The following is a 12,747-nucleotide window of genomic DNA, read 5'->3' as shown; positions in this document are numbered from 1 at the left end:
TATTTCATTAAGCTTCCTAGGCAAAGCCCATGTGAGTGTTGCCTTTTGCAAACATACACATAATTGAATAGTATAAGAGTATCTTATTGATAAGTCACTGTTGGACAGTAGTTCATTTGAGATAGTCTATCTTGATAGTGAAGGGGATGGCAGGGAGGAGACAGTCCATACAAAAGGGAGGAAAGATCCAGGTATAAAAATTGCTAATGTGATATACAGACAAGAATAAAAAAGTTTGGTCTATACAACTAAAGTTCATGACTTTGTTGAGCACTGACAGTAACCATGTGAGTAACTTGGCTTACAGTAGCCTTTAGTTAAACAGGCATTAAATATTAGTATTGAAGTATGTGAGTGCATGTAACTAAAGTGTCATCACTACTGTGAACATTTGTGTTTCATCTTGTCTTTGACACTGGAAAACCCTCCAAATTGAGAGCAGCAAACAAACTATAATTATTATATTCAAACATTATTTAATATCCTTTGAGATATATAATTTCTTAGATGCTTTCCTTATAAGAAGAACTATTCTCATACAGTAGGAGCTTTGGTTGCATTTCAATGTGATACCAGAAAAGAGATTTGACTCACCTAGGTAGAAAATCAACCAGTTGCAGGAAAGATTCCTGAGCCCCAGAGCTCAGCAGACGATGGTTCGGATGGTGCATGGCACAGGCTCGGCCTCAGCCATAGACCCCCTCCCCAGATAATTCCTGGAAACTTCAGGAGGAAGCATGGACCAAGGTCCACCTCAGGTCTGCACGTGGCCACCCTGCTGTAGAAGATGGGGGATTTAGTAGAGCAGCCGTGAGCTGTGCTGTGCCAGCCAGCCTCAGTCTCCGAGGCAGCACCGCACTCATTTAATTTCATTTCATCACACTGACACAAGCAGGGTGCAGTCGCTAGATGTGCTGCCTGGACCCCAGCCCTGTGTCCAAGTGGAATATTGATTCTCCCCCCACAGTTCTGGTAAGCTCTATTTCTGGTCTAAATTCATCCCTGGCCAGCTTGTACCCTCTTGGTCTTCTGCCCGCTGTCCTTGAGCTCCTCACCTTCACCGTGCTGATCCATCCTTTCCCCACTGCACCTTGAGAGAGCAGACGGATCGCTGCATCGACCTTCTTTTGCTTGGCTGAACAAACTACAGTTTTCTAATCTCGTCTTTGTCACCTTCAATTCTTTATTTGGTTCTGTTGAATAATTATTAGCTTTTATCATGATTATTTGATATTTTGATACAAAGTGATATCAGATAACCGTCTTCAATATTTTAATGCTTTCTGGAATTTTCTCTTTATGTTATTGCAGCACTCAATTTTGAGTTTATGGACTGTGCAACTCCACTACCATTAATATCATGATTATTTAAGAGGAAAAAGGGGTTGAAAAACTCAATACTGTTCTTTTGTCTATTGGAAAAGGTCCTAGTGGTGCTACAAAGGCCTGCCTGACTTTCCTCAGAATCAACATATGGAACTCCCGATAATTGATCTTATTTGTCTGAACTCCCATGCATGCAATTAATAGTTATTTCGTATATTGACTGTTGTTTCCTGAAGTTATTAGGTTTGGCATTTTAAGCAGTTTTCGTAAGAACGGCCTCTCAGTCCTCTGAGAAATTTTAGTTTCACTGCTATAGATCAGTGCTGCTGCTCAGGTCAATTTGAAAGAATCTTTGGTTAAACAAAATAAGCCATTAAAGAATTGAGATGTAGCAGGATTTCCACAAGCAGAAGACACCGCCATGGCCATGACAGGTCCCATGTAGCACATTGCATGCTGTGCTGCAGGAGGATGCCATCTGACAGGCTTTCCTTCAGTAAGGAGTCTGCCAGGTGCAACAACATGTGCTATCCTCAGTCTCCATGACCTATATGGAGAGTTCAGGGGTGTTCTGGCCAGATAGCTATCTAGCAAATATTTCATTTACGAAAGGTCCCTATGCTATACTACCTAAATCTATAGGAGAGATGTGGGGCGGAGGGTGTCTACTCTACCTAATGTAGGCATTAAAATGTCAGCAGGTAGGATCTGTTTCTGGAGGTCTTCAGAGGTACCAAATATCAGTCCCTGAGATGATTATCTGGCTCCCTATTTTGAATGCTCTGCTCGTGAGGTGTCTCATAAACAGGAATTAGCTGTTCATCCAAGCTAAGTGGACTGGATACCTCCCTTGCTCCCTGTGAAGGGGGTGAGTTGTGTGAGAGCTCCCTAAAGTTCTCATTAATTTGTTAAAAAAATATGTTTAAATTACTCTGGTGTAAATTTTGTCAGATCATGTCTCCACATGTGATTCTGCCAATGTAATTTACTCCATATATTTCCCCGCATTTGAAAGCAATAGTTTGTACACAGACCAGTAAAAGTCTTCAAGTTTGAGTTACCAGTGAGTGGGACTGCTTTTTGGTTTTGAGCTATTAGTTACAGATGGGACACCTACAGATAGATCAATTTTATTTCAGCATAAAATTATTAGCCTTATTTATGCTTGCTTTTTATTAATGTAATGATTCATCTCCTCACTTTTCTTCCTTCCAAAGACACTCTTATGGGAAAGGAATTCAAGGTATAGTGTATGTACGATTTGGCATAATCGATGAAAATGACAAAAAAGTCTTTATTCCAGGCCTGGAACAACAGCTACCAGTAAGTACTGGAGTTCAATATTTCTGAATATAGTCAGAAATTATTGAAATATAGATCCCTGTAATACTGTAGTCATGCTATAAGCAACAATTTTTTAATTCTAATGCAACAAACCAGTAAAGGGTTTTCTTTTTTTTTTTTTTCACTTATGTTTTAGCTTCAAAATGGAAAAGTAAAAGTTACCTTAAATACACCACTTTTGGAAGAGAAATTAAGAAAGAGTATTTCCACTCTGGAAGGGTTTCATTTATATGTTGCTGTTACCACTGTAGAAACTGCAAGTGAGTACACTATGCCTTAGCTGATAAAGTCTGCAATATTTACATTGATCTTTCTCTAGTGTAATTCTTTGTGTGGGAAATCTTGTCCCACTGGACCAATCTCCACTGCAAAGCTTGCTCTTGCTGTAGTCCACGACAGTCTCTTTCATCTGACCCCCTTCTGTGCACAAACTTCATCTCAGGTGGGATTCACTTGTCTGAACACAAATGTCCAGTACTGCTTTAAATGCCCTATGTAGTCCCGTGTGGTCTTCCCTTGCTGCTCCAGAAGTCCTCAGGTCTCCTGTAAGTACTCACCTATAGGGTCCATCTCATATTAAACAGTCCTGTGAGGGTATCTAAGATACCCTAGTCTGTCTGAAGCTGCACCAGACACCTGTATGAACGCAAATAAATTGCTCCCCTTGAGGACTTGCCTCAGTCGTATCTACTCCTTCCATACATACAAAGTTATTACTTGGTCTTGGTATCCTAGCTTGCTCTGTACCTCAGCTGGCTAAGCCGTCAGTCTAAAGGTAAGGCATATGTACCACAGCTGCAGTGCGATGCAGAGGAGGATCTAGCCCTTGTGAGTCCTGCTTGTCCTTTTATGCCCTCCCACAGCTTTATCAGACTGTGATACTTGGCATATGCACAAGTACAATATAGTCCAAATAGCTTGTTCTTGCTGTTCATGTGGGACATGAGCCTGGAGCATGCCTATCCAGAAGTTTTTCAGTGGCTGTTTGCCTTTGTTTTCCTAGAGGACAGATAATTATTTCCACAGTTCATTACAAGGGATTTGTGTTGATATTTGCTTGCAGCAGTGCTAAGCACATCGAGTAGGTTCCAGATACCTTAGAGTACCCAAAAGAGAGCACTGCATTGAATTGGATGCAGTGGTTGATGGGTTATTTGGGTTGTAACAAGCGCTATTGTTAGCCACATGAGGCTGAGGTGAGAGACGCAACTTCAGTGCTGACCTCTGAAATTGAACCTGCAATGAAGATGACCTTTCCAACATGGGCAAGATTTTTCTTGTTGTTTGTAGAGAGATTGATGCCTTCTATTTTAGGTATCTAAAAGTAAGGTAACTAGTCAGAGCTCAAGCACTTTGTACAGTCAGTCTAGAGAATGGATGGGTTAAACTGCACGCCAGAGATGTCTGTTCCCATTGGCTATGGAAGGGGTCTAGTTACTTTGCTTAGAATTACTAGAATACTAAAAATCCTGAATATTAATTAGGATTCCTTAGAATCCCAAAATTAATTCAAATGCATTGCAGCTGTGCAGTTCTTCAATTCAATGTACTATAGGTACTTACATGCACTAGTGTCGCAGTATTTATTGTAAGAGCAAAAGGGGCTGAAAGACCTTCCTTTACCACACCAGCATGCTGGGTGTAAGATCTCATGGTGTGGTGTGCTCTCTACCAGAGAAGCAGGCTGCCTCCACACTTGTGTACTTGCTGGGTTTGGTATTAATTATATGCATGACAGGGCAAGGCTAGTGGGCTTTATTGACACTTCTCAACCTTGAAGTGTCAATAAAGTGGAAAATAAGGACGTTGAAAGTACATCTCTAATGCACTTATTTTAAAGCAAGCTGTGTAGCTGAGTTTTTTAGGAGTAGTTATGGGTAGTGGCGTGACTAGAAGTTAACTAGATGAATGAGTGGTTAAACTAGAAGAAACTTAGATGGGAAGCAGATGCTCAAGCTTGTCTTGTGGATGCGAAGTTGCAGAAAAGACTATTAGGTGATATTAACTCTCAAAAATGAAAAAAACCACACTTTCTTTCAGAAAATTAGAGATCTAAGGTACAAATCCCCCTCCTGATTATGAGAGACTTTTATGTTGGACTTCGATGTAGCTTTCCCCCAGGACCGAAGCCCCGACAGCTCGAAAGGGAGATGCATGGCTGCGGTGGCTCCTGTGGCACCAGTGTACTCTGTGGTTGCAGACACCTTGTTCTGATCGATGTGTTAGAGGGGAGTTTTTGTCTTATGAGTAACAAACCACTTCGCAGGGCTCCATTTCTGAGCTCTTGAGGGTGCACACCTGCCAGTGCCGGCTCGCTGGAGCACCACACACGTCGCACGTTGCTGGTGCTGCCCTGTCTCTCAGCATGTGTCCCCAACCGCCTGTACCCATCTCTTCCTCTTCTCAGGACTGAAGCTCTTTGGGGAGGGATCGTATTTCAGTTTTCTTTATATACACTGATAAAAATGCAATTAATCTTGAAAACAGAAATGATGTGGCAACGTGCAAGTACATCGCTATTGCTCCCATAGCAACACATACTGTTTGGTATTAACAGGTGGTGAGATGAGGGAAGAGGAACTCAGCAATGTGAAGTTTGTGAAATCTCCTTATGTTGTTGATCTGTCTAACACCAAAAAGTTTTTTGTGCCTGGAGCCCCCTTCTCTGTTGTGGTACGTAGCATTTAGCTGACTGTGTCTGTTTGTCTCCATAGCAAGGGATTTATATCTGCCCTGTTTATAAAATCCTTATCTGATTCAGTGGGAGCACTGTAGGACGGAGTCCTTCAGGAATAAGTCCAATACAGAGCTACTGTTTGTGTGTCTGGTTTATCCTGTTCCTGTACACACAGGGCCTGAGGAGGGAAACTGAAGCCAGAAAAAGCTGCGTTTCTGTTCTGGAAGTCACCTGTGCCCTGTTGCACTACAAGGGTTTATAAAACACGTAGCAGTCTTTTCCTCACTTCCTTATCAAAATATTAAAATAATAGTGTTGTATCAAATTAAGCCTGTATCAAATTAAAATTCTGAAAACTAAAACACGGTATTGTCTGTTTTAAAAAAAATGCATTTAAGTTTTTGAGTTCTTAAACTTCACACCTTTGAGGTTTTTTATGGAGTTTTCTACACAGAGTTGAAGTTAGGTATTTACCTTATAATAGTTAAAGACAAATATCTCTGGGATTAGATGAGATCTAGTAGATTCTAAGTGAAAATCTGGGGCAGCTGTTAATCTGTGTTCACAGACTTTTGCCTTAGCTGGAGTCCAGACCCAGTCAATTGCTATGCCCTTCTCTCAAAGCTCATATTTTCACACACTAATGTGCACAGTTTTGTATTTCTTCTCAGTTTATAAAAATAATTGCTTCTTTTTCATGGGCATCTTTTAAACCCAGGCATTTCCTTGAAGTAACAGAAAAACATGTTTTTCCATTAGGCATCTGTCACTTTGATTGATGGCTCTCCTGCTGCCTCTCTACCTGCCACTGCTACTGTTACCTTGCCCGGAAAACCCCCAATGAAGAAGACCGCACTTTCTAATAAAGACGGTCTAATCCCGTTTACATTCGACATCCCTGGAGATGCTCAGATGCTTCAAATAATGGTAAAGAGAAACCAAACATCCATGTTTAAAAACATATTGCTGAAACTCATAAGATGACTGTTCTTTGCATTTCTTAGGACGCTGTGAGGACGATCAGTTTTCATTAAACTAGCACAGAGGGTGGAACATGATTTCTTACACCACCTGCACAGCTTTGCCCAGGCTGTGTTAGAGAGACCAAGGGCCTGGGGGATGTCTCACTGAAGTGAAGGACATCAGAGCTTTGGGAGTCCATGCGTTGGTGGTAGCGGTGCTTGTTCTGTGGTTCGGATGTGCATTTTCTTGGCATGGAGGATGGGACTGTAAGGAATATCAACATGAGAAGTGACAGAAAATTATGAGAAGAAAGTGAAGGAAAAGGTCCTAAGAAATGCAAAGAACAGGCTACATCTGGACACTTAGAGGGTTCAGTTTTGTTCACAATATAAAACAGGAAAAAGCTGTCAAAGTGAACCCTGATAGAAAAAAAGCCAAGGCTGAAAAAAAACCAAGAGCAAATACAGCAAAAGAAAAAATAGGGTGAGAGAATGAAGTAATTAAATTCATGGGGTTTGATGCCAGGTTATGCTAATGAGGTCTCAGCAGTGACTCATCTCATTTCCCACCATTTTTTGAATAACCTAGGAAGATATGAATTAAGGATGACTATACTGACTCCCGAGGGACACTTTACTCACCCTGTCCTCTTCTTCCCCGACAGGTAAAGGCTGAAGAGGGAAAAGAAAAATTAGAATCTCCTGAAACCAGTATCAGAGCTGAAAGATACCAGTCTGCTTCCCCAAACTACCTCAGCATCAGCATCCCGCATACTGTTGTGGCACCTGGAGATACCTTACACATCACCTTGAATGATATTCATCAGTCCGGCAGTGGAAAGATTGACTATTTCTATTATATGGTAAAGCAAATAGTAGCATATCAGTAATTTCTTTTAGGCATTATATAACCCAGAACATGTACCTATTTACTAATACATGGGAAACCGGAGGAGGTCTAACAAAGGGCAACCGAGATGACCTGTGTCCTAGCACATCTGACCTACCAAGAGAAGCTGAGGGAACTGGGCGTGTACAGTTTGGTGAAGAGGCTAAGACTGAGTTAATAGCAACCTAAAATTACTTGAAGAGGAATTACAGACATAATGGAGGCAAACTTTCCTAGTTGGTGCCACACAGTATAACAAGGGACAAAGGCTACAAGTTATGCCCTGGCAGGTTCATTTCGGAAAAATCTTTTCACTAGTGATGAATGGAATACTGGAAAAGGTTCCCCGGGGAGTTTAAGGAATTGCCATCCTCAGAAGCATTCAACACTCAGCTAGAGAAAACCACGTCTGATCTAATTTTACAATTAAGATTAAGAATCTATGATTCTATGATTACACTGGTGATGGCTCATCTTAGAGCAGGCAGTTGAAGTAGAGATGTCCATAGGTCCCTTCCAGAAACTGTTCTGTGATTCTGTTATTTTGATATATTTGCATATATTTTTGGATATGGAATATACAAATCTTCGTAAATTTTTGTTTTGAAGAAGGACACATAAGTACAAATTTTAATCTGTAGTTTCTAATACAGTCTAGAGCAAATAGGTCCATATGTTTGTCTGCATAATTATGTGGATATTTTTGAAAGATACTAAACTGACAGCCTTGAAGGCTGAAATCCTAGACAGATAATTTCTATCTATGACAATTTGATTTCTCTTAATCCAGACCTCGTTTTTTCCCACTCCTTCCAATCCGTGTTCTTTCCTCGTAACAAGCCAATATTATTTCATCCTTTATTTCAGCTATTACAGAACTGCCCACTTTGCTGTGGGTAGATCATACATATACATAAGATTTTGTCCCTGCAACTAGAAAACCTAGTCATATTTTAGGGGCCTTGAATATCCCAGAAAATGCCTTTTATAGTTAACTATTGTTTATTTCACGAATAAAACATAATTCTTATACTAACATGGCTCCATATTATATGCACATGATGTTGGTTAACAGATAGGTCAGTGTTCTCTCCAACAAATAATATCATGAAGGATCATTGAAGGCATTGTCTGTTGTGGCCCTAAATAGCATACTGAAATTGGGTCTGAAAAACAGTTCTATAGATGGAAAAGCGAGGAAACAATCCTGCTCAGCCTGGGACCAGGAATGCAAAGTATTTATTTTGTTGAAGGAGACAAGTGTGTTCATGGATACATCCCAGGAGTGAATCTGTTGAATGTCAAATGTGTTTAATCCCCTTCTCCCTTTCTTCATCCTAATTTCCCTTGGCAGCTTAAATTTCCCAGGATGATAAGTACCACAGGCACCAGTTCCCATTTATTTTTAATAGGACTCTGATATATTGCAATAATTGTATCACTAGGAGTCAAATTTAGGCTTGGGGGTTTATTTTCATTGGATGACTTAGCACAGGATTGGAATTGCCGCTGCCAGGCTCTGGGAAGACGCAGTGCTGGGCAGACAGGGTGTGTGGGAGGGGTGGTGGGACACGCTGCTGGAGCTCAGCAGTGGGGCTCTCTCCCAGACTCTGGTCACCTAAATGAAGGCAGTGAGGTTTTCAGTCCAGGCTGCAGCACGTCTTTTGTTTCTTCCTGAAGCCCATTCACTGTGCGTTTAGGAAAGCTGCATGTATTTTTTTTCAGGGAAGAACACTCTCAGTCCTGCCGCTGTGTCTGTTTTCCACTCCTCTGACAACCCATGAATATAATTAACATAACATGGGAAGAAAGGAATTACATAGTGAAAGATGGGCTAAAATCATTAAAGGTCCAGTCTGATACTTTGTCCTGAATGATACTTTCTGGGTGAAACGTCCTGCTCCAACCCTTCCATATCGTCTGAAAGATTCAGTAGCGATTACAGGTTCTATAAAGCTGATGACCTGCTACTGTAGAAGACAAAAATAAGACTGACACCTGGGACCACCTTTTCAGGCTGTAAGACTGGGTGGAGAGTGGTAGATATGTGTTCAAACCTGGGCCACAGGACCCGTGCAACACAGGCTTACCACCTCACTCCTGTGCTAGAGGCACTGCGTGCCGGTCTCCTCCAGGCTGCTGGCATGCAGGTCGGGAATTAAAACTATTAAATGCCATTAGAAAAGAATAAATTTTAAATGGAAATGACCTCAGAAAATTCTATATATCTATATAAAATTATGCAACTTAATGCCCTGTCTAGGGCGTATTCACAAGATCTTATTTCTGTTTGTTTCTGCCTTGCAGGTGATAGCAAAGGGACAAGCTGTGCTTTTGGGAAGGGTCCCCTCCTCAAACAAAATAGTAAGCCTTAAAATCACGGAGAAGATGGTGCCTGCCTTCCGCTTTTTAGCTTACTACTTCATTGCAAACGAGGGCCGTCAAGAGATTGTTGCTGATTCTGTATGGGTGGACGTTACGGATGTCTGTGAAGGAAAGGTACTTTCAAAGCAAGTAGCTTCTGTTATTGTATTCCAAAATAAAAGCAACAACATGGGGCATCAGCAGAGCAAGTGCAGGCCTGGGGTTAGAAACTGAAAGACATTTCATTTTTACTGAAAAAGGAAGTTGTCAGGATTCTTGCTAAAAGATATAGCTGGTAAAGGCTCCCAGGAGTGATGGCAGAGATAGCCTTCCTCCATAGGACAGGCTGCACCTCAAGGAGATGAAAAATATAGCTTCATACAGATAAATCACCCTCTGCAAGTGTCTATATATTAGAAATCCGCAGGGAAACACCAATAGAATCATTGAGGGGCAGAATGTCTTCATAACTTTTTCTTTTTGTAGTGAGGTGTGTCACATGCGAGAAAGCAAAGCAATTTATTTGGGGGGGGAAAGGAATTTGACATGATTTTTCAAGCTTTTTCATTCCTGATAAAAGTAATTTCCTGAGATTCTGCAGCACTTCAAAAGCACTTAAAAAAATGTTCACATTAGAAAATGAAGTGTGGACAAAATAGGAGTCCCTCTGAGCCTTTCTTTCACCTTTCTTCTCCTCCTTTTTGGTACCATAATGTAAAACAAAAAAATAAGATAATTTTTCCCAAAAGCATGAAACACAACTGAAACACAATATGAAAAGTATCAGTCATCTAAATATTTTTTTTTTCCTAAAAAGTATTCATTTTGGAAAAAGAATGTGATAGTCCATTGGGAAAAAAAGTTTTCAAGAGAAATTATCCATCTCTAATACACAAGCCAATTCTTCATTCATATGATGACAATACCCAGTTACGTTCAAGTTGGCATTTCTATTAATAATTCCCTATTAATTTCATAATCATCATGGCTACTGCCTCTTAAACCACAAAAGTGTCTACATCAGATATGCACCAGATCTGAACCCAGTCAAAAAATTCAAGTGTGAAATAGAAAGGAGGTAGTACTATTGCAGAGTGGTTTAAGTCAGTTAATTTTGTACATTATTTAGTCTTTTGCTGTATTTCTTGGCGATTTTGTTTCCACTGGAAAACAACAAAATGATGTTGAAGGCCCTAGTTCAGCAAACCCCTTACACAGGCTTTTAATTTCCATTGGTGCCTAAGTGTCATTGAAAGGCAGCAACCAATACCCTGCACAGACACATCTTTTAGCCCCCCACATTGTGTGAGATATCTGCATCTACATCTTCCAGAACAGAGGATCCCAGGCAGAAACACAGCAAAACAGGATCATTCCCCAGCCTCTAACTGCTGACAGTCATAGCTGACAGTATTCAGCGAGTCTTTACTTTTTATTAACAACTGTGACATTTTTTGTTTCAATATTTTCTATTTAGATTAAAGTGAGAACAGAACAAGAAAAATACGAACCGACAGACAACATCAATTTACTGATTGAAACGGACCATGCGGGAACAGTTGCCTTAGCTGTGGTTGATAAAGCAGTTTTTATTCTCAACAAGAAAAATAAGCTTACAGCCAAAAAAGTGAGATATCTGTAAAAATAAAATATCCACTAATCAAGCAAAATTTTCCATGACTAATGAGACGATTAAAATGTAATTAACGGCTATTAATTGTTCAATCATAGCTTTGCTAAACTTGAAAATGTTTTTGCTCTTACGATTTAGGATATATTCAGGTTGAACTATATATTTAAATGGAGATTGCCATGCTACAGTAGACAAGCTTGTAATTTAAAAAAAAAAAACAAAAAAAACAATCTGAAAGTATTTCCCGACTAAAACATCCCTCAGCTTTAATCTCAGTTTCCAAGTGCAGCTTGTGCCACCAGTTTGTGTTACTTCTGCAAGTAAAAGGCAGCAATTATTTTTTTAATATAAAAAACCAACCAAACAAATAAACAATCAAGATTTTGCAGATATGTATAGTCCATCTATGCTATTTTATTTGGCAGGTATTTAATGCTATGAATTCGTATGATCTTGGATGTTCTGCAGGGGGTGGTGCAAATAGTGTTCAAGTTTTTACTGATGTTGGTCTGGCCTTTTTATCAGACACAATTAAATCCGACGTTCGGGAAGGTAAGTGCAATCTGCCCTTTACTTCAGATGTTTGTACAAGACCACTACACACCTGGGGAGGCCGATTGCTTAAAAATCAGGAACGTTTTATCATGATACTGTAAGGTCTCCCTTGCCTGTGGATTCTTCTCCTTCTGTTTTTCCACTGGGTGCTGGCAGCACAGGCAGCCCAGGTCTTGGCTGCTGGTCCTTTGGTGCCCAGCTCAGCTGGGGCAGGCAGCAGTTGGCTAGGGCTGTAAGGTAACTCGGCAAAATGAGGATCTTCTGTGAATGAGTCCTAAGATGGGTCTTCCACGAATGGCCTGAATGATCAGACCGTTACTGTCATAGTATGATGACCAAGCTCTTCTGTTCTGCTTTCCCAGGCTATAAATGCCCCCAGGTTACCAGAAGGCAGAAGAGATCTTTGGATTTTCAGCAGAAAATGTCAGGAATTGGTATGTCGGCTCATCGGGGTGGCCTGAAAGGCTTAGCAGGGGGAGGCAAAGGGAACTGGCTTGGACCTAGGGGTTAAGAATTGATAGGATAATAAAGGATACTAACATATTCATAGTCTCAGTTCTTGCATTAAGTGCCATAACCCAGCACAAGTGTGTATACGATAGCGTGTGATCTGATGGATCATCTATCCCGATACCACGTCATGGAATCAGTCATGGCTTTAAAGTTTTTCAAAATTATTTGTATGGCCAGAAAATGTTATATAGATTCTTTTTCTTGACATTCTACTCTGAAGTTGTGCCAGCTTTGGTACTTTGTGCTCCAATTAAGAGAGATGATAGTATAATATTTGGTGTAAATTTAAAAAAAAAAAAAGTTTACATAAATTGATATTTCCTTGCCAGAAGACATGAAGGCTTGAAGCTGGGATCTTCCTTACTTTTGAAATCAGTCTCTTTATTCAAGAACGACAACACTGGCTATTTCTATTAAGATGTCTAATTCCAGCCTGCCAAGGAGATATTTTTAATTCACAGTCTGAATTTTAAAAGAAAGCTTG

The 12,747-nt window shown here is 40.4% G+C and overlaps 1 protein-coding gene across 5 annotated transcripts in view; it reads left to right on the top strand.

Annotated features, from left to right (window-relative positions):
* The window catches only part of LOC141734749 (complement C4-A-like), a 63,036-nt gene that overhangs the window by 23,063 nt on the left and 27,226 nt on the right, over positions 1-12,747 (top strand). For all 5 annotated transcript variants that reach the window (XR_012584593.1, XM_074566896.1, XM_074566903.1 and 2 more), the window contains exons 9-17: positions 2,544-2,649; positions 2,807-2,930; positions 5,228-5,343; positions 6,107-6,274; positions 6,975-7,172; positions 9,506-9,697; positions 11,040-11,189; positions 11,621-11,747; positions 12,113-12,184. Coding sequence is in view for 4 of the 5 variants with exons in the window: in XM_074566896.1 (XP_074422997.1) it covers positions 2,544-2,649; positions 2,807-2,930; positions 5,228-5,343; positions 6,107-6,274; positions 6,975-7,172; positions 9,506-9,697; positions 11,040-11,189; positions 11,621-11,747; positions 12,113-12,184 (1,253 nt within the window). In the remaining variant the exon portion in view is untranslated. The remainder of the gene's footprint in view (positions 1-2,543; positions 2,650-2,806; positions 2,931-5,227; positions 5,344-6,106; positions 6,275-6,974; positions 7,173-9,505; positions 9,698-11,039; positions 11,190-11,620; positions 11,748-12,112; positions 12,185-12,747) is intronic.

The sequence above is a fragment of the Larus michahellis genome, chromosome 1, assembly GCF_964199755.1.
Source record: "Larus michahellis chromosome 1, bLarMic1.1, whole genome shotgun sequence".
Classification (NCBI taxonomy): Eukaryota; Metazoa; Chordata; class Aves; order Charadriiformes; family Laridae; genus Larus; species Larus michahellis.
This window is presented reverse-complemented; position numbering and strand designations above follow the sequence as displayed.